This window comes from Polypterus senegalus, chromosome 9 (assembly GCF_016835505.1).
Source record: "Polypterus senegalus isolate Bchr_013 chromosome 9, ASM1683550v1, whole genome shotgun sequence".
Lineage (NCBI taxonomy): Eukaryota > Metazoa > Chordata > Cladistia > Polypteriformes > Polypteridae > Polypterus > Polypterus senegalus.
The window spans coordinates 112,809,231-112,832,656 of record NC_053162.1 but is presented as its reverse complement, the minus strand read 5'-3'; the positions used below and the strand labels follow the sequence as shown (position 1 = coordinate 112,832,656).

The window sequence follows — 23,426 nt, the reverse complement described above, 5'->3', positions numbered from 1 at the left end:
AAAGACACTGAAAACTCACAGTCAAACAACAAACTAATCTGAAAAGGTAATAGCAGACTAAAAGGAAATTTGTGAATACTAAATGCTTTCCAAGCAAATTAGAAATATGACTAACAGAATTAACTTTCTTGTTTCCTTAATGTATTATACATTCAGGCAGATGCTTTAAAAAATATGTCTCTCAGAAGCACTAATTCACTTTAGTCATTTTAAAAATTCAAGTCAGCATTAAAGTACCTGTTAAAAATTGTCTCCTCTTGAATTCCATATAACATTCCCACCTCAACTGTTTTTGGATTATCTTTATTAGATTTGTAATATTCAGACATGGCAGCACTAAGGACCTCATATGGATCCTCCATTCCCTGGACAATGCGACCAAAATAGCAAGAAGCATTTTCAATGTACAGGGGCAAAATCTAAAAACAGAACAAAAAGGTTTAAGTCACTTTGTAATACTACATTAAAATAAGAAACTCTACATTTATTCAGTTTTGGAAAACAAAAAAAAAGAAAGTTTTTCAGAAATAATTGAAGGATGTAATAAGGATTTGTACATTAAAAATCATATACAGGTACATTAAGTGTTTTTTATTACCAATTTTTGGCTCTTTCCTTTCATTTAACCATTTACAAGTGCATAATTTGAAGATACAATTAGAAGGAATACAAATATAAACACCATATTTATTACAACCACTTTAGCAGAACTACTTTTGTATTATTTAGATGACAGGCAAACATTTAAATGGATCAGTCACAAAAGACTCATGGTGTGAATGAAAACTGTCCGCAACATTACTCTCTGAAAATAATAGGTGGCAATCAATTTGTTTTTGGAATGGCATCCTAAAAGAACAAGTGGACCAAACTTAAGCACAAATAGAACAAATTGAGAAGGAATATTAAACTTGAGGCAGGCAGTCTGTTCACAGTATGTGAAGCAAGTCTGGTATTTTTGTGTTTCTAACTCCTTTATCTAGCTTCTTGGACTTGATGATATCAGGTTTTATTGATCAGGTTTCTTAACTGTACCTCTCAAAGAAACACCCTGTAAGCTTGTAATTACGATACTCTCTTTTTACAGATACAAGAAATGTTTTATAATTCAGTTGATCATAGTGTAATACTGCTGTTTTGCCTGAGGGTTTTACATACAGGACAGGCTTTGTTATAAAAAACATTCCATTACATTCATGAAATGGGATTCATTTACAGTGTGTGAATCCTTCTGTGAAAGTTTTTATTTTTTTGATAAAAAGGCTTGGAAACTTTTTTAGTTAAACCAGAAGCGAAGCTCATTTCTTAAACACAAAAACTATCATTTAAGTTTGATTAAACTAATAAGCATACAATAACTAACAAATTAATTATTTTTTAGCTTTTGGGAAAGTGTCAGACTGCGAGAAAGTGGTGGTGGTTAGGGGGTTCAATTTCCAGCAGTACAACATGCTATTCCAAAATGATCCTTTACCAAAAAAATACACATGCAGTCTTGAGCAAAATTATTTAGTTGACAAAGGCAACTTTCTGGGATCCATATGATGCACATTTTTTGTTTCTTTCTTATTGGAGCACTACTTGCATGCTCCCCACCTAAATTATGTTAAAGACAAAAAGTCTAATAAAAATTACAGCATTACCCAGGAATTAAATGACTGCACATATATCTATTAACACTTGAGCTATATATTTTAGGTCAGAAAGCAGTCATATTTTATTTTCATTTTCTCTTTTTGGATCATGGGGTTTGGGGGGTATAAATAAGAGGAAGCAGGAGACCCAGGCAGCAATAAGAATTATGCGCCTTCAGCTTGTTCGGTACAAATTTCAATAAAAAATTGCAATATTACCTTGACGAACATGAAGTGGGTACAGCACATCACATCATTTGTCAGCAGTGCATAGTATGTTTTGGAATTAAAACTTTAGAAGGATTTGATTATTATTAAACACCTGGTAACAGATATTAACTGACAAACAAAAATGTCAATGCTCACATACAGCTCTAGGGGAGCTGTACAAACAGCTGACCCTGTGCTCTGCCCCAAAAAACTCTAAATAAGATGACATATGCGAAAAAGAGAATTTCCCCTTGGGGATTAATATACCACTGAAAAGACAGTGCTTTACTGCTTACCTCACACATGATAACAACAATTTTGCTTACATTAATTTGAAATTTGAAGATCCTTAAAGTCCTAATTTAATCCACACTACTTGTTTATTTATTCCATCTGTCAATGGTTCTCTGTGTGAGGAAAAGGGTCCTTGTGCCTGTGTGAAACTTGTCCTTAAAGTAATAGGTAGTATCCACTGTACTACTTCCCCTTGTATTGTAATGATGAAATTACATTATTGAAGCATTCAGAATCTCCGGGAATCGGCTTAGTCACTCTTCTCCAGACTTTCTGTGATACTGATATGGCTTGTTTTATAATATGGAGGGTTATTAACATACACAGTACTCTAGGTGAATCCATACTAGTTAGATACAGAGTTTAAGCATAACCTCACTTGACTCATACTTTACAAATTGTGCTATATAATCTAACATCTTTTTAGTTTCTTAATGGTTTTTTGTATACAACCTGGATATAGACAGTAATTTAAGTAACATGACGACTACATCCTTCTCATAATGTGTTCAGACTTCCCACTGTGTATTCAATCTAACAATTTTACTGTATAAATTTGTAACATGGGAAAGGCAGACTATAAATAAAATGTATATTGTTATTATTATTAAAACTTAATTCATATTTACTGAAAATCTGCCCATGCTTGTATTTTGTCTGGGTCCTGCTGTAGTAATTCATCTGATATTACATTAGATGTCAATCTTCTTAGCTTGGTACTATCTGCAAACTTTGGTCATATCACATTATGCAACACTTCTCTTCAGTGGTAGCCTTTATTTACATAATCTATGTGAGTTAGAGGCAGTAGGTGATGTGCTCCTGTGAAGGTTAGTTGCATAATGTGACATATCCAGCAACACTCCTCAAACTAGTCCATGACTCTCTCACTCTAAATTAAGACACAATGAGTCCTCTATGATTTTGACTCTAGTCATAGGAGCTGGATCTGTATGTATGATAGGTGACAACCAAGTACAATACATAAAATGCATTGCGGAGGAATAAGGAATGCAGTTGATTTGGATTTCATGTTTGATATACCATCACAGAATTGAGGGGGGGGTGGGGTGGGGGTTAAACCCTTTGTGCAGCATCGGCTACATCAGGCAGTAGGTTATTGACTATCAGAAAAAGCTGAAAAGGGGACGAGCAAGACAGTGCTAGAAAGTCATCACAGAAAATTCCAAAAATTTGCAGTTGTGTTAATTGATGAGGTCCATCAACAAGATCTGCAATTGTCAATGTCTTCATTGACTATGACTACAATAGTTACACAGGCCTAAAGGACTATAATTTAATTTTTTATCAAGATTCTTCTGTGTATACTCACTTAAAGAAATTCCTGAGTGACAGAATTTAAAAATGCCTAATTCTGAAAAAGATTCTCTCATGAAAACCCTGGTGTTTAAGCCAACTTTGAAAGCATCTACACATTAAACCTTGATTTCCCACTTACTTTAGTTTGATCAGTAGCCTCTTATGTGGGACCATATCAAACACCTATGCCATTCTGTAAAAATCAATGTACAGTACATCTGTTCCTCTTTTCCTTGTGTGCATTCAGCCTTAATCTTATCACCTCCATTTTATTGTCCAGTAAATAAATTGGCTAGGAAGAGCAATAGTATAATCATCTTAGTCACAGTAGTCTTTAGGGTTAGGGCCAGTAGCCTGGCTCTCCTACTCTGCTTCTACGTTCTCACAAAGTGCCTAAGTTTACTCATGCGCCATTGGAATCATTTATGCCATTCTGGTGCTGTTCAGCCTTGTGTCCTTAGAATTCAAAGATTGAAAAGATTTGTTGTTAGTTCTTCCGAAGGAAGATGATAGGTGATCTTCTCCAAAAGCTCAGCTGAGCTACACCTTTTAATACCAGCTATTCTGGATACCATACTAGAGACATACATGTTTTTACTTCTATTACAATGTTTACACCCTTACTGGAGACATGAAAATCTCTGCATCAGTGTGCGTCACCAAGTTCGGGCACAGAATTAATAGCTGTTCATGCTTTTTGTTTGGCTGATCCACTATCCAATATAAGAAGTAATTTTAAATTACAAAATGTGTCCCTTGTGGAATGGCCATTACTGTGTACGTATTAGACAATGCACTTATCTCACTAAACAATTCATATTGCAGTTGAGGCTTTAAATGAAGCTGAGACCTCTGATTTGATTTCTCCAGAAAAGCAAACACTGGAAATTTGGCTACTGTCTTGTTATAATGTACCCATATTTCTGAACCTGTTTCAATGAAATGTGTATTGGTAACTAATGAAAACTGAAGTAACTGCAGACTGCACTTACCAGTAGTGTTACAGTATATCATGAAAATTAAACCAAACTTACATAATAAACACTCAATTACAGAATCATCAACTGGATCTCAATTGACCCATTCAGAAGTCAAATTTTGTTAACATCAATTAGCCTATGTGAGACAACAATTTAGACTTCATTGTAGTTAGGTATTTTTGTTTGCAGTGCACGGTGAAATATATAAGTATTTGTTTTAGAAATGTCACGAAGGGACTGTTGAAATTGTGAAGTAAACAAGCAGAATGTTCCAGGGGGATGGTTCAGGAAAATGGCTTATGTAATATTCTTTCATGCACCTAGTACGATTTGCTATTTGGTATGTATACAGTTTTATTACAGAATAAGAGCTAAGAGATTGAAAAACAAGAATATAATGGATAAATACTTTTATCTTAGGCTGATTGTGCTCTATACTAAAACACTTCATGTCTTTTAATTAATCAATCAGACAATATGTAAGCATTAACACTAGAATTACCAGAGCCTACGAAAAAACTCGTAAAACCGTTCTCACCTCTCCGCCAGCGTCTTTTGTTAATCTAAATGTGCTGATACAAAAGTAAAGCTGCAAGTAGCCGGCTATTCCTTCCCCCCCACCGACTTAGAACGTGCACAAACTTCTCCCAGCTCATGCCTTGACTGATTTTCTGGGAGTGAAGTGGAGTTTTAGAGTGGAAATAATAGATCGTTGTTTGGAACACACGCATTTCATGTCTGTTCCGTTTCTACAGTAATCTGTGTAAACACATTGTTAAAACAGAAACGTTTTTTATATTCTACTAGTAGATGACAAAATGTAGGCATAAACTATATAATGTATGAAGCCTGACGTCCAAATATCAAAGAAATATTTTCACAGAAGGTACAAATCTAACACAACAATTGCGCTTTTATTCAAAAATATAACTGCAGAAACAAAAAGCCGCCTTAACATGCGACATTGACACTTGCTTATTACGACTGCCTCCGTGGCGCAATTGATTCAGCTCCCGAATGGGAATCAAAAGGTCGCGAGTTCAATCCTGCGCCCCTCCGTTTTGAGAAGTAAACTACTCTTAGTCTTACTATTTTAGAATAAAAACATGCATTTGATTTCAATCTATAACAGCCGGTGTCATTTATGATACTTGTAAAGGTTAGCTTTTTTATTTTTTATTAGTCAGTTTTATTATCTCGGCCGTGTTCACGAGCCCAAACACTACCCACCCCCGCATCTGATACTGCTGTTTTCACATAGACACGCTATAACAGAGGTAAACTCAGCTCCCTTCTACATCGGAGCAAGAATGCACATACCATTGCTTGCATACTAAAGTGTCAGCAGGCACTATTCGTGGCATTACACACATTTCTGAGCATGCTCTCTGCACACTACTTGTGACTTTAGGCTTATGAAGTAAGTAAATAAATAAAGGTAAATCGTGTCATAAAACAGTTGATCAGACGCTGTTCGTTTTCAAATAATATTGCATTTGTGTGATGATGTTTTCACATATATTGTCTCTTTCTTTCAGGTGTGTAATAGAAACCACAGCATAGAGAGAAATGCAATATTATTTGAAAACAAACAGCGTCCGATCAGCTGTAAAAGTATGGCATTTCTAAATGTTTGCTATTTTCTGTCTGATTGTATATTTGTCTCTTATTCAGTGCACGCAAGAACATGCAGGCAGGTCTGCAAAATGGAAGGTGACAAAGCAGTTTCTGTCCATCTCATTCTCTTGGCTATCGACCTGGTGCCAACACTCAAAATTTGCTTCTAGGCATTCATTGGAATAGCTTAGCCGCTAGTGCCATGCCACTCCAATGTGCCAATGGTAACCCAATTTCCTGCATGGATTTTACTCTGCTAATTGCCTTCACTATTTATTACCTGCCCCAACCCAAGGTCAATAAAAACCTTATAATAGAAGGTGATCTATTGCAAAAGGCCAGAAAATGGAAACAGAAAGAACTATTTTCCCTTTCCTGTCTTCCTGCACTACCCTTCTATTTTTTTTTCATTGCCTGTGTGTCCTTTTTATTTTATGGTAACTGCTACCGGAAAGTCTGGGCTAAAACCTCTCCAGAATCCAAGTGCTAAATCCAGCATCTCTCCTAAAACTGACCTGTGCTCTTTACTGAAGACCAGCTCACTTTTCTCCATTTTATTACATGGAGATTCATAGCCTGTCTTTTTAAACAGCTGGTCAGTCAGGTTTCAAATTACTGAACCTAAGTGTGTGTGCTTTTTAATTACTGCTGGCCCTAGCACAGCTGTTAGGACCCTCACACCCCTGTGCATTCCTGGCTTGCTGGCTGAGCTTCCTGCTGCACCATCCACCATCCTTTGTTCTTTGGCTTGTCCTGTTTTATTCAAACCAACTCCTAAACTGGTGCACTTTCTTTCCATCTCAGCCATCCTTGCATTAGCACATTCAGACCTTTCACGCACAAGCACTTGAATTCTCTTATTTTCCATTGTTCTTTGTTTTAATTCCACACTTTCTTTATTCAGTATTCTTAAGCCATTATCCAGTCCATGCCCTCTAGTCAACAATTGCCATTCACACTCACCAGGTTCTCTGCCTTCTATCTGATCTCTTTGTCCTAAATCAAATTTCAATGCAGCACTGGTTACCTTTTCTTAATAGTGGCGAAATATCTATCAGTGTAACATGTTCTTTAAATACTGGACAGACCTCAGCATTAACTGGAGATTGTGGTGCAATAGAGAATAATGGTACGAAACACCCTTGCTGTTTTCCCTTCCTTTCATCCTTTTCCTCACACTCACATTCCCACTCTTTATCTAAACAATAATCTGTCTCATGAAAGTCACCCACACATGTTTTAGGGTTCCAGTCCGATGTGGTTACTATTGCCCTAACTTTCACCATGGGTGGTTTTCTTTCCTTGTTTCCCCTGCTTTCACTGCTTTCTACTTTAGCAGTGGGTGTTCTACATGCTAACACTTCACAATTTTCACACCAACTGTTACATCTTTCAAAACTCTCATACAACATTCCATTTTCACTTTCATTCACTTTGCTATTTTCTTCCTCATCATGATCTTCCTTATCACCAGTAATACAAGCTAGTAAACCTCTTATAACAGCAGCTGTCTTCTTTAAACCTGATCTATGTTTCCTTGCTTTTAATCCTTCCAGCCCCCTTCCATTTTGTGGCACTCAGCTCAGCTTCTGCTTTCTCTACCTGCACTACAGGTTTCCTAGCTTTAGCCTGCTTGCCTCTGCCACTCCACTGGAAGATGGCTGAATTTAATATAAATTTAGGCATTTCGGAGTCTAAAATTTTACTCAAATACAATTTGCCAAATTCGTTATGGGTTGGCCTACTTTTGCCCCTGTAAGCAAACATACACATACATACACAAAGATCCTAAACGAATAAGTACCGTATAAATGACGAATGCATGTCCCATCACTCCCTAGCACTTTAACCACTTAAATGGCATATGAATGATGCATGCATCTTTCACCACTCCCTAGCACTTTAATTAGGGTTTCACTACCACCAGCACTAAAACATGCGGGTGTCGTTGTGACACACATAAAGTCTCTACACTTTGTTGGTTATATTCTAAACCAAACCATGTTTTACTTCCACCGCATTTGTACACTGGGTACCCTAAAATTCACATACATAAACAAACACATACATTAAAACAGTATTTGCAAAAAGGGTGCAAAACATGGTTACCCCAAAATCCTGCTGACTACGCCAATTGTTTTATCTTGGTAGAGTAATATATATATATTGCTCTACTTTCCCCTATTGTATTATTAATATGTAGCCTTAGAATGCCTAATCTCACAGACTTACCACTGTTTATAAGGTATTATTGTTTATAACTTAAACCTTCCCTTCTATATCTATAACCTCAGGCAATTAGATGTATTAAAAAGACAAGCAGGAGTTAAGTAACACATAAAATAATGTATTACTGATAATATTCATAAATAATAAGAAAATGCAAAGTACATTTGAATATTGGCAACCATACAACCTGATAAAATGGTGATGTGCAATTCAGGTGGCACACAGTTACTTAAAATTTCTCTAAGGCATCTTTGTGCTCAGCTTTCAGCCACATGTCTGTTCAATATGGCTGCTGAGCTGTGCTCTTCATTGTGTTGTCTTCATCATCACAAGTTAGCAAGAGAGATGCTTCTTCATCATATGTTGGTTAGAGAGAGAATGTGAGGTTAAGCACGTACATTTATAGATGTTCTCTCCAATTCCTAGAACCAATAGGATATCATGGTACTTTGAGGCCTCTAAGACAAGCCAATTCCAAACAGCCATACCTCAGACCAATTGGTGAAATAGAAAATCTTAACACCTGCCCCCCAAGCCATATGTTAAACATCCTGCCTTCCTTGCAGGGGGGTTGAAAGACTTTAGCAGAGAAATACTCAAACTGGTTTAAGACACATCCCCCGAATCCTGTCATAAAATTAGTTGTAAACGGGGGTGGTTCTGGCAAACATAACTACCTCTCACCAAAGTAACACTAAATTACATTGGTTTGTCTAAATTATAAATAAAGACATACAAAACATTTATCAAGTTATATGCAAAATCTCACATCACAACAGGCTGCTTGTTTTTAAGGTTGGTTGGATCTACGAGTTTTTTCATAGGCTCCGGTAATTCTAGAGGACAGATTATCTCATATCTTTCTTACAAAAATAAATCGTAAACCAAGAAGGCCTTAGAGTCAACACTGAAATTACCAGAACAGATCAAGAACAAGCCAGGTCTCCAAATGAAGCACTTTTAAGGAAAAGACAGGCTATGCAATCAGAACGTAACCTCTTGACAACAAAAAAAGCAGAACAACACATTTTTAAATCGCGACATCATTACTATGAACACGGAGAGAAGACTAACAGGATCTTAGCGCAACAAATCCATAAGCTGGATGTTTGGTGACCAGCCAACGTGATTAGAGAATGCTGATACGAAGGTTGTGAAAAGGGTCTGGGAACAGACAGATGGTGGCCACCTAAAGAGAGGCTGTAAAAATACTTGTGTTGCATCCACTGAGATCTTGCCCCTCCAACGAAGAAGTGGAAAAAGGCCTCCCTAAAAAAGAACAATATAGGACGGAGAAGAAATAAAAGAAGAAAAGCCAGCTGCGCTGATTTACACTATTTGCTGTGAGATCATGTGATTGGCCGAGTGTGCGTGTGTATGTTAAAAGGCTCGAGCTTTAGGGACTGACAGATACTGCCCTGCCCTGGTGAGGCAGGGGGCCGAATTGGTCAATCAAAGACCTACGGTTAAACTCTCCATTGTAGCGACAGTGGGGGTCCAGATGGGTAGGCAAAAAATTTCTGGAGTATCGCTGTTGCTGAAATCTGGTGCCTCTCTCCCAGTGAGTTATGCTTGGGCCAGCTGAGTGCTGGAAGCTGCAGCCAAAGAAGCTACAATGATCTGCTGCCCATCTTTCTCGACACCTGCAAAAAGCACCCAGGAGGGAGAATTAACTCAAGGTGAAGACCTGCGGATACCACCCTGGATTGGAGACGGGGGTTCTGACATGATCGGGTGAAATTCCTGTAAGATACTGCATTATTCTGTCATTGTAGTACAGTCTGGAGAGGGCTGAATAGAGACAGGCGGTGTGCATGAGCTAGTGTGAGGGAAAGATAGTATTAGAATTGTGCCCAAGTCACTAAACGCAAAAGGGTGCAGAGGCTGTATTGTGACCAAGTCCCTAAATGCTAAAGGGTGCAGAGGCTGTATTGTGTCCAAGTCCAAAAACGCAAAAAGGGTGCAGAGGCTGCAAAATTGACAGACTAGTGTAGGGAGAGCATAGGCAAGAATAGGATTAGTATAGTGTCTACAAAAATAGAAAGGTTTAATGCAGAAAAGGGCAGGGACTGAGCGAGTGACGTAGAGACGAGAGACTGTGATTTTGTGTTATATACGTTTACTATGTACATATACATATATCCCTGCTTGATTTTAAATTTTTTTTTCAAATATAATGCATTACAAATAGCTGACATAACGATAAGAATTATAGGACCAAAGAAAATTAAGAGAACATACTGTAGATGGAGACATTTTGGTAGTGGATTATTATTTAGAATTCTAAAAGTTTAGATAAACACGATTAGGAAACAATTTTGGAGAAAATATTGTAGGGAAGGATTTCAGTCTTGGAGAAATAGATTCTGCACAGATGTAAATATAAGCTTTGTATGTAAGGTATACGAGGTATATCTGTTAAATAAGGAGACTGTGCTTCCACCTAGTAAACACAGCAGTCAGAACCGGTTATAACTGCATGCGTGGTGACCTTGAACATGTTTGAACCTGCATGACAAGCAGCAACACTCTATGACGTTCAGTTGATTGTGAGTTGCCATTTAGTTTGGTCGTGTTTTCTGTAGTGTGGCGAAAAAATGCTAAGTTTAAAAGTTGAACAACGTGTCAATTTGAAATTTTTAGTAAAATTGCACAAAACACCAACAGAATGTTTTCAACTGCTTACTACAGCTTATGGGAATGACTACCTGCCTTGTGTGCATGTGTTTGAGTGGCACAAAAGACTCAGCGAGGGATGTGAGAATGTCGAAGATGATGAACACCCTGGAAGGCCTTACATTTCAACTGTGGGAAAATAGTTTCATTCTTCACCAGGACAATGCGCCTGCTCACACAGCACTTTCTGTAAAGCAGTTCTTGACTGACAAGCACATTACTGCACTCCATATTCGCCTGATTTAGCACCGTACGACTTTTAACTTTTCCCAAAAGTTAAATCAGTGCTTAAAGGGTCATATTTTGAGTCAGCTGATACTGTAAAGAAGAAAACGGCGGATGAGTTAAAACAGCTGAAAGAAATTGATTTGCTCCATGCCTTCGACCAGTGGAAAAGTAGACTGCAGCAATGTATTAGTGCAAATGGGGAGTATATTGAAGGTGACAAGCATTAAATTTGTAATATATATAAAGGGGAGTTATTTAATCAGTCTTGTTATTTAATAGAAACACCTTGTACATATATTGTGTTATAAGGCTGAATAAAATATAATTTCGTGTGAGCAAGTGCCAGTGTAGATCTATTATTGAGAATGAACTGATGGTGTAGGGTCTTAGGTTAGCATCATTAAATTACAAAATCACTTTGGTGAAGTGTAGGCACATAATATAGATAGATAGATAGATAGATAGATAGATAGATAGATAGATAGATAGATAGATAGATAGATAGATAGATAGATAGATAGATAGATAGATAGATAGATAGATAGATAGATAGATAGATAGATAATTAGACAAAGACATCATAAAGATCTGGGGCAGCCAAAGATTTTTAGAAGCACGATGTGCATAGAACAAAGTCCAAAACAGAATTGATTATAGAAGACAAAGATGGAAGCTTTAAAGGCCCATAAAGCTCTGTTATCTGTCAGTGGCAGTAAAATAAACTACAGGTTCAGAGACAAGTGTGAGTGTGAAAGAGCTCTGGGACCGAAGTAGTGGGTAATGAGAAACGCAGTAAAATAATTAAGCACATACCGAGTGTGAGCTGAATTTTATATTCAAGCACCTTTTTGATGAAGAGACATTGAGAGGTTTATATATCAGGACAGTGTCACTTGTAGGAAGTATAGCAATTAAAGATATGAAAGCCAAAGTACTTCAAATAAGATGAGTACAAATTGCAAACATTATACATATGAAAAAAGAAAAACAGCAATTAAGAAGATTTGAGTAAAGGGGATAAAACTGATACTGTAACTGGAGTCTGTTTAGAAGGGATAGGTATATGCTAATTGTTTGGTATCAGTATACAGAAGATCAGACAGAGAAAATATACTGCAAAAATGTACCAGCAAAATCATGTTTGGGAAAAAAAAACTTCTATTGTGAGATGTTTTGCTTGTATTCAGGAAAATTTGCCAAAGGAGTTTACTTGACAAAAAGTAAGATTACTGCCACAATTTAAACACTTTCACTTGGCTTAGGTTTCATAAAATTATCAAAAAGTATAACTGAAACAAGCATAGGAAAATTATAAGTGGGAAAAGTGCGAGCATATGGGAATTGGAAAAGTACAATTTGGATAATAAAATGTAAGAGAAGTATTGAAAAAATTAACTCAATCCAAATACTTGTGAGGAAAGACTATAATTTGACAAGATAAAAAGAAATATGCAGTTTATTTGACCTCAAATACCTATCGCATGCTGAACTTATTCAGTGTGTATGCATGTCTTTTAAACCTTATCATTTCACTGGAGCTGTGGGGATTGAAAGCAGCTTTTTCAAACTTAATTTTGCGCGAGCTTGGCCAGAGTAGTGGAGTAGTGTGCGCATGTTTGTGGGGAGGAAGCGAAACATGAATACCTCTGGGTAATGTATTTCAATTGTAATTTGCTGAAACTATCTTATGCAAATAAATGATCAAATATAAGATATGCATTTCCAGAACTCTGAGCAGATTTGGGTTAAAATGAGTTTTGAATATGTGTAGTTTGACAAAATGAAAACATCTCCACTTTTGGTTATAAAAATGTTTATAAATGTGCAAAGCATTTTTCCTTCAGATCCTAATCAAGTCTTAGGGAAAGATACTCTTTTGAGAAGTACAAAATAAAAGGGAGACAATTTATTTTCTGTCTTGTTTCTGATGTGTGTGTGGGTGTGAGAGGTTGTGTGTTTTGGGAACTATTACGGTGGAGTGTGTGATAGCACAGTGGTTAGCAAACTTGCCCAGCAATAGGAAGTGAATGCTTAAGCTTGTATGTTCTTTGTGTTGAGTTGGTGTATTCTCTGTGCATGCATATGTTTCTCTGGGAGTGCTTTCTTGCTGTGGTATAGTTTCTCAATAGTTGAAATTTTCCTTGTTGTTGTTGATGCAGTTCGCCAAACAGAGACTCACTGATCTGGAGACGAGTGCCATATAGCGCAAAGCAGGATTGTGCTGTGCTCCCTCTGTTTGATGACGTTTAACACCAGCTAGCATTGTGAAAGGTGGATTATTGTTTGCTTGTCCTGATTAATAAAGTGAGAGAGAGTGGGACATACTCTTCTTCAGGGTGCATTTCTTTTCTGTTCCCTTGCTGTGTTGTTTGCTTTTAAATATAGTGCGTGAGTAAACAGAAGTTTAAATGTGTGGCGAATTGAGAGAGGGCAAATAGAAACCCGAGAGATAAATTGTGTGTTAATCCTTTAAATAGTAATACTGGGATGAGTCTGAATGAGTTAAAATAAGTTTGGGTGATTTTATGTATATGTGTTAAAGAGATCCCTGTGTGTGAATTTAAAACAAGTATAATCGTGTTTGAAAATGTTTATTTCAACATATGTGCTGCTGTTTGAAAGGATGAGACAATTAATAAAAATGTGTGCAAGAATGGAAATATTCTTGTTTGTTTGAATTAAAGGATCTCTGAATTCTAAATAAGAGAAATATGAACGGGTGGTATAAAAGGTCTCCAGATTAGGGATGGTCTGAGCACCTCTTTACTTTAAGTACTGGCCAGGCTCAAATGGAGGAAGGATTTTTAATAAAAAAATACATTAAGGGTAAAATTAAATGAAAGGAGACATTCTTTAAAACAGTAAGGGAGTTGTAGATTATTGGTGGTTTTCAGTCCAGTTTGTGCTCCATGCTAAGATATGCCATTAAAAAAACCAAAACATTTTGCATTAAAAAGGCATTTTGATCTATTAATTTCTCTTCTCTTCCCCTTCTTGTGTTATAAGTAACTTATATATTTTAAATGGGAAACAGAATGGAATGCTGGTGTTTATATGATTAAAAAACTGGTGAACAGTTCACTTCTATAATTTGATGCTTTAATGAAATACTCCAGACAAATTTTATTAAGCCCATAACCCTTAAAATAGACATAATGTGATACTTTAATCAGCAACACAATTAGTGAAGAAAGAGGAAATAAATAATACTTGGTATATATGTATATACATTTTAAAAGTTTATATGGCAGGTTACAAGGTGTTAACAGATGGATTCCAAGATCATTTTTGCTGATCTAAGTGACCTATGAATTAATTTAAGGGACTTTGAGTGGGAAGAAATAAAGTATTTTATACTTTACCTTGTTAATCTTAGATACAGTCAATTATAAATTTCTTTATAAAAGGAAAAATGTTCTTAAGACTTTACATATTTGAACAATGTCTTATAATTAGATACATTGAAAAGGAAATGTGGTTATACTTAATTTCTAAAAATAATTAAGAATGTATCTGTTCAGACTGTGGATTTCTTTCTTGACCTCTGCTTGCTATGTTGACTGATGTTCTCTGGAGGATGCTGGTATACATTGCCATTCATTTAGGGGAAGGGTAATGTGAACACTGAGACAAATTTGTATTTAGAATAATTGGATGAAATTTTCTTGCTTTGCAGGAACCTCCACAAAACATGGCTCTTTAACTAATAACCTCCATAACAATCTACCTTCTCTTTTCTTTTGTTTGTTTTCCATCCCTGGATGTATTTGTAATTTCTGTAAGAGAGCTGAAACATTTGGCTTTTACTAAATTATTATAATAATGAGATTGGTTTAAGAGTTTCTGTTGTCTGAAGCCCTCTTTTCCACATCTCCTCTAATAGTAAGATAATAACAGCAATATTGACACAAGTGTCAACGGGGGGAGAGGAGGATTGCTATAGTAAATATTAATTTTTGAAGCCATTTTCAGCATTGTTTCTAATAATATGATTATTATGGGACCAATGCTAATAATTTGAATATTATGCCAACACTATTATGAGACCAGTTTTTGCAATGATTTATTATTGAGTACTTTTCCCCTTGGTATATATTAAGATTGACTTTATTTTTTATAAAGAATTACTTGTTATGAGGGGCATGTTTCAATTAAGTACAATTTACAACAGCAGCCAAACTGGAAACAGCTATAAAGGAAGACTTTCATTTAATGATATATTTTTGAATATAACTGCCATATTGAGATGAAAGCTGAACATTGTGTTTATCAATTGCAAACTTTATTTTGACTATTAAAAGCAGCTTGACTTAGACAAGCGTAGACTGGATTGAAATGACAGTGTTTAACCACTAGCAATATTTCTGATAAGCAGTGTTTTCAACAAAACAAATCTGACACCTCATGAAGCATTATTTTTTGGGATCCATATGCAGCTACCGATGAAGAATTAATATGCTGATTAATTAAGTGAAAAATTTGTTAAGTCTTTACATCTGCAGGTGAAAACTGATTTTTCCTAGTACGTCATAGATGACAGCATTTGATGTTAAATTGTGAGATTGGGCTGTGATAAAGGTCTGCAGATAAACTAATCATCTGACTCCAAGGAGAACCCAGCCATACCAGAGAGGGGATCAAGTCAGGCCATTGACTGACTGACTACTGGACAACGTATTTAACTTCTAGTTCAAGGCACCCCAGGTCCCTACTGCTAAGAGCTCAACTGTGCTGGTGACGGTTGAGTCCAAAATATCATTGAGTCACAAACAATAGATGGCATTCATCCACCTTGGACCAAGAGTTTTAGATATTGGCTTTATGCCTTCAGGTATTGGACACCAAGACTGGCTTAAAATCTTTGCCAGAGAAGAAATTTTGTCACACTTCTACTCTGCGGGGCTCATTATTCTTTGCTGGAGCCCACTTTACGTGGCCACAATTAGTCCACTTGTTTGACAACTAGCAACATTTTTCAAAAAGGATTTGAACCATGAAGTTATGGAAGGTATAAAAGGAAAAGCTAATTATCTGCAAGCAAAGTAGAATAAAGGAACTCCTAAGCAATATGTATTTAATGAATATTTGTATTAATGGGAATACTACATTACTATTATGAATTCAAAGTGGTGGATGATAGATATTTTTAGATAAGTTTTTATATGCCCATTGATACTTAGTATGACAAGATAAATCACCTTGAAGGAACAATGATTGATGTAATCTTGAGCTAATCATAATCTAATCTAACACAGTATGAAATGTCTATTTGAGATTATGTTAGGTTACTATCATTGTAAAGATAGTCCAGTATTTCTAGTTAAGGCCAGTCCAGTTTAAATAATCTTGGTAATTGATTGTAATATTATAACAAATAATGTAGAGCTTAACATTTAGGGACATTTATTAATTTAGAAGATAAATAGTAAACTTGTGGGATGGTATATATAACTAATATTTTGGGAGTAAGAGACATTTACTGTAGGTCACAACATCCACAACCATTAGGACAGAATGATACAGTTTAGGCTGACATGTTGATGGCGACACAGGCCAAAAGATTAACATTATGGCTTATTGAACATGATTATTATAAACGATAACAAAATGAAGTAATAATTTGAACCATAGCAGATGGAGTGTCTTATACTGTACATATATTAGTGAATGTCGAATTTGTGAATTGAAAAGCCCAGATGCAATCTGAAAATCTCAGCTGGTGTCAGAAAATTTTAACCCTTAATGAGACGCTTGGTTATAACCCTTGCAATTTAAATGTGACCTTAGAAAAGACCCAGTGATTTGCATTTCAGACAGTAGTGCTGACATCTTCTGAAGGGAGGATTGACACCTAATGTTAACAAAATAACTGTTTGCATTAATGTTTAAGACCACAGCTGGGTATAAATGTGGGCAACCTTATGAATGAAACGTTGGGATGCGAGCATACTGTTATTTGTAAGGCTCTTATCTCTGATCTTTATTGTGCGCATCAGTGGCAACATAAAACTGGGAAGTTTTGAGTTTTTAAGAAAAATATTTGTGTTATCTGTGTCACCACCAACAGTATTATTAAAAGGTCCAATTGTAGATGAACACACAGAGTTAGGTATATTATATAGTTATCTCACCTTATTTGGGAATTGGGACAATTTTGACATAACAATTCTGATATCATGTGTTTAGTGCAAACTAATCTCAGAAAAAAAAGTTAAGACCAGTACACTTAGGATTGACTTCATTTGAACCAAGGAACATAGAAAGCTATGTTTGCCAAAGCAGGAATTATTCTCTTGATTGCATTGTTGTGTCCTTGAATGGTATTTTGCTGCCTATTGCCAGTTTTCAGATAATTTATTACCAGAATTGCATTCAGACAGATGAATATCCAAGTTGTTGAAGCACAAGCATCTTTTAACTCCAGTAGGCAGTAGGCTTGGATTCAAGACCTAGAAGAAGACTGAAAACTGGCTCCCCTTCTCACCTTCTGGATTGTAAATTATTTAGGGTTCTAATGAACACCAAAAGGGGGGAAATTTAGAAAAGAATATTCTTAAAGTTGATGATTTTTATATATCTAAAGAGAATCCTAAAGCATGTATGAGAACAAGCATTACATATTCTGATGTACATTAGCATAGTAACGGTTAAACCATAAAAAAAACCTCAATTGTCTATTTTATTATGTTTCTCTTTGCAGCTGCTAAGTTTAAAAACTTCAGTCAAGGACATTGTGTACTCTTAGAGGGCTAAATGGGCCATTGTTTTAAGAAATGCAGCCATTGAGACTTTGGCCGTGAGAGAAAACCAGATAGGCCGTTCACTTTCATTTGCAGCAGCTGGGCCTCTGTCTCCCTGTCTGCTTGCCTGGAGAGGTGATGACAAGTAAAGGAAAATGCAGCTTATGAGAAACAGCGTTATTGTTTTGGGGGCAATAAAAGTTGATTCTGCCTTCCTGAAACTCCATGTGACTTCTTTGAGCAGCGTATTTCTGCCACAACCGAAGTTCACAATGCAGTCAGAATCACCAACAAAGACGGAAGAATCACTGGCCATGAAAATATAATGCACACATTTACAGTCTTTATATTCTGCTCAGTTTAAAAAACACAAGGCACAATCTATTGCATTATTTGATACATTACGGATACTACAGCTAGATACTCTAAGTGCAGAAGAATTAGATAAACCTGTGACGCTATCAGAATTACTAAATGCTATAAACTCACTTCAGAGTGGGAAAGCACCAGGTCCTGATGGCTACCCTGCTGAATTTTATAAAAAATATTCAATTAAGTTAGCTTCCCTCTTATTAGTAACATTTATAGAGGCCAGAGACAAAAAAATTCTACCTCAAACTTTTCACCAAACATTAATTACTGTTTTTCCTAAGAAAAATACAGACTTATTACAATGTGCATCATACAGACCAATCTTGCTTCTGAATAATGATGTTAAGATACTCTCTAAAGCCCCAGCTAGAAGGATTGATTAACACCAAACCAGATTTATTAAAGCCAGACATTTGGCTTCCAATCTTTGACACCTAGTTAATGTAATATATTCACCCATAAAGTCTACACTCTGGAGATCATATATTTGGATGCAGAAAAAGCATTTGATATGGCTGAATGGGATTACTTGTTCACCACTTTGTATAAATTTGGGTTTGGCCAGAACATATGTGCATGGATCAAACTACTGTATACTATTCAGAAGCTTCAGTTTGTATTAACATTATTTCAGACTACTTCAAACTAGAACGCAGTATTAGACAAGGATGCTCCTTTCACCACTGCTATTTGTAATCACAGCTGAGCCATTGGCTGTTCAATTTTGAAAAGCATCAGAGATAAAGGGGATTTTCAGAGAAGGACATGAACAGAAAATATTATATTCAGATGATATGGTACTATATACATATATATATATATATACATATATATATATATATATATATATATATATATATATATATATATACATATATATATATATATATATATATATACACACACACACACACAGTAGAGTCTCGCTTATTCGACCTTCGCTTATCCAACATTCTGCATTATTCGACGTCCCACCACAAAAAAAAAAAACAAAAAACAAAAACGCATCAATCGGCAACAAGAACTGCAAGTTGCAAGCATGAGCATAGTCTATTTTTTTGTTGCGAAGTTCTCTTTTTCAGTTAAATTTTTATGTTGTTTTGTTGTAAAACATGATTACAGTGGATTATGTGGCCAGCCCTCTCTGCCGTGTGTGCGTGGTGTCTCTCTTGCGCGCGCATGTGTATGTATGTGTGTGTGTGTGTGTGTGTGTGTGTGTCTCGCGTATGTGTGTGTGTGCGTACATATGCTTTAAAAGGACACAACACCTGACATTTCACCGACGTTATAAGGACATCTCGAATTACAAGGACACACCTAATGTTCTCATAATTCGGGCTGCATTTTCTTACTTTTTATCACTTTCTAGAGCCCGCCCGCACTTTTAACCCCAACCAAGTCCCAATTGACCAGATAACCCTGATTCTTGTGTGTAACCTGTGTGTGCTCATTTTTTTTCTGTGCCCCTGTAGGTCGGTCGTGGTACTGCAACAACTAATAGCACTAAACACTAATTTAAACAGGCTAACTTATGCACATGCGTGTAATTGTGCGCTTCAGACGCGGAAATGCGTTCTGGAAAGTATTTGGCATAGTGAAGTTTTACTTCAATACAATTCAATGATTTAAGATTAAGATTGTTTATTAGTTAGAAAAAGTAATAAATATATGACGTGAAATGGCTTTATATTAAATGTTTGGATTTTGACGTTTTCATAAAACGCCGCCGTAATAAGCAATCATGATCGTCCAATATAATCAAATTTTTACTTAACGATTACAAGATTGTTGAATATGGTGTTGTAATATTTATTTTGTTATTGACTATTTCCGTAATTACTGTTGCATTTTTTTAGAGAATGTTAGAACACACATACTGGTAAATGTGGCTTATGAGGGTCACCTGAACCAATCCTGCATTATGAGAACATCACAGGAGCGTCCTTGTAATTCATGATGTCCTTATAACATCAGTGAAATGTCAGACATTGTGTACTTTTAAAGCATGTATACCAACACACCTTTTCAGCCGCTCTTTCTGTGTGTATAAAGCTGTGTCCTGCACGAGTTACAGCGAAATGCGAGTTACTATTTAATCGCGATAAAGAAGTTGCACACATGAAGTACAGTATATATCAACCACCACATTAAGTTTTTGCAAACGCTTCTATAAGTAAACCTTGCAACGAAAAAGAAATGAGAAAGAGAGCATCTCCATTGTGAAATATATTGCAACGGCGCTGGACAAGTTACATCAGCCAGGGATAAATCTCCAAAAGAATAAGCTGCCATTTCATCTGTAGCAAGTTATAAAAACGGCAGCTTTGCACTGTCGCAAGTGCTTTTTCCAACTGGTGTTTCCTTCCAAGATCCTTGTGAAGAGCAGAGAATCGATTCATTGTGGTGCTCAGCGCTGACACTGCGATAATGTATATCCCTGCATGCTGAAGCCAAGTTCGTTGACAAAATAAAAGGTAACAATATTATTCTACACAGTTTTAATTATTCTACATAGTCCTAGTGTTTTATGTTATCTATACTAATAAAAGGCAAAGCCCTCACTCACTGACTCACTCACTGACTCATCACTAATTCTCCAACTTCCCGTGTAGGTAGAAGGCTGAAATTTGGCAGGCTTATTCCTTACAGCTTACTTACAAAAGTTGGGCAGGTTTCATTTCGAAATTCTACGCATAAGGGTCATAACTGGAAGCTATTTTTCCCCATATAATGTAATGGAGTCTTGAGTTGGAGATGGCCGCTGGGGCGGAGTTTCGTGTGACATCATCACGCCTCCTACGTAAGTACGTAGAGCACAAGGAAGAACTCCAAACAGCGATCAGCACAAAACGCCATTTCACAATTGAGAAGGCAGAAAAACATTATGAAGCAAATGATGCATACAAGCATATTCATAAGTACAGCTACTGCGGAAACAAAGCACGGCGTGAACCGTAAGTTTATATTAAATTAAGTTCATAGGCTACCACTAGCGTTTGTAATTTAGTGCCTGCCCATATAAGGCCGTCCATCAGCGGCAATCCAATACAAACACTGCCGGTAAATATTCACGTGTGAAGGACTGTGCTTATGCAGAGGAAGATGAGATGGTCAGGGTGGTGTTTGGCACAAACTCATTGAAACTGCGAGAGAAAGTTTTAAGTGCGGGTCTTAGCTGACATTACGAGATGGCACCAGTACAGCTGGGAACCTTCGATGAAAGAACACAAAGCGGCTCACGTGAACTGAAGCAGTGCACAGACAAAAAGCAACAGTTCCAAAGAGTGCTGAACAAAAACCGAATTACACAATTGAGAAGGCAGCAAAAAAATATGAAGCGTCTTATACATAGAATCATATTCATAAGTGCAGCTACTGCGGAAACAAAGCACACGGTGGAAAAAGTGAATGTCCTGCTAAAGGAAGACAGTGTAAAAAAACCCGTGCATGCAGTTTGTCACATCACAGATAAAAGGAAGACGAGCTGTTTATTGATGCAGTAAGGAACTAATCGATGAATGAAACCTCTTATCTTTACAGCGATTGACAAACACGGAATGTAACTTGAACACATCCTACAAATACGAGCCTGATTGAAAGAAATAATGATAATCAAATCCTTGATGACAGCAACATTCAATAACACTCACAAAACAATTACTGTATATTGACAATCATGTTACGTTATTTTTAAAATGTTCCCTTTTCTTTTTCATAACTTCTACTTCTCCACTGCGATACACGGGTATATATATAAATGTATATATATACCCGATCTACAATATATACTTTAGCATAGACAAGCCACACGCTGTGGCTAATTGTAGAGTCTTAAGCCTCTAACGCCGACATTGAGGTTCGATTCCGAGAGGGATGTACTGAGTATGTACGCGTGCTACCCGATTCATTTTACCTTCGCATCTCCTTGGTTTGGGACGTATGAAAAAATATTAGGTTAACGCAGAATCATGTTACGTTATTTTTAAAATTTTCCCTTTCTTACACAAGCACAGCTGAGAAGCTTCGATGCATGTACTCCATAACGCGTTAAAAATAACGATTTAATCACACTTTCAATTCCAAGCAAGCGGGAACTTTTGTCAATGCATGATTTCCTGGTACATCCATTACACTGATGCACACATCACAGCTACAAAAATGTTAGAGTCGGAATAAAGCGCGTTCCTACGACTGATCATTTCGACTTCCCGAAAGCCTTGATAAAAGCATGGTTTTGTGCACACTGAAAAGCAAGCAAAATTAGATGCATTACAGAAAGCGGACTTTGTGGCTCTTACTGGGGATCATTGGACTTCCGTGACCGTTAGTAATTCTAAATACATCTAATTACAAAATGTTCAATGATCACACTGTTTTAGCCTAATGTACAAAATAATTTTGGCTAATGTTACTCAGAGTTTAAAGAGTAAGCTGGTCAAATTACCTTTTATGTTTCTGACTTATTTTTTTAAGAAGAAAAACTGCACTTTATGGTGAAATTTTGGTTATTATTATTTAAAGACAATACTATTCTGCAAATGTACTTAAACTACTTAAACTACCACTTTATTTTTAAGTCTGCCCAATTTTAACCAGGGATGATATTTTTGTTTCTGTTTTGAATTCAAATGCAGTTTAAAGGCTTTTTTTCAGAAATTAAAACAGCTTCAGTTTACAATATTCATGTCCATGTCTATTATTTGATTCTGTCGCCCACTAAAACCGTTTTAAATAAAAAAAAAAACATTTGCGATTTGGGGCAAATTTACGTGTGCGATTACATACGATTAATCAAGATTAATTCTTACACAGCCTCTAATTAATTGGATTAATTTTAATGTAACTAACTTAATGTAGATTTGTATATATATGTGTATATACAGTATATATGTAGATATGTATATGTTGTATATACAGTATGTATATATATGTGTGTGTATATATACAGTATGTGTATATATATGTATATGTATATATATGTATGTGTGTATATGTGTATATATATATATAACTGTATATATATGTGTATAGATGTGTATATATATATATATATATATATATTTATATATATGTTTATATGTATATATATGTTTATATATGTGTCTGTGTGTGTGTATATATATATA

The 23,426-nt window shown here is 36.1% G+C and overlaps 1 protein-coding gene across 1 annotated transcript in view; it reads right to left on the bottom strand.

Annotated features, from left to right (window-relative positions):
- LOC120534890 (putative ATP-dependent RNA helicase TDRD12) overlaps positions 1–23,426 on the bottom strand; it is a 441,334-nt gene that overhangs the window by 259,164 nt on the left and 158,744 nt on the right. Inside the window, exon 7 of the mRNA XM_039762402.1 lies at positions 238–419. Within this exon, the coding sequence (XP_039618336.1) occupies positions 238–419 (182 nt within the window). The remainder of the gene's footprint in view (positions 1–237; positions 420–23,426) is intronic.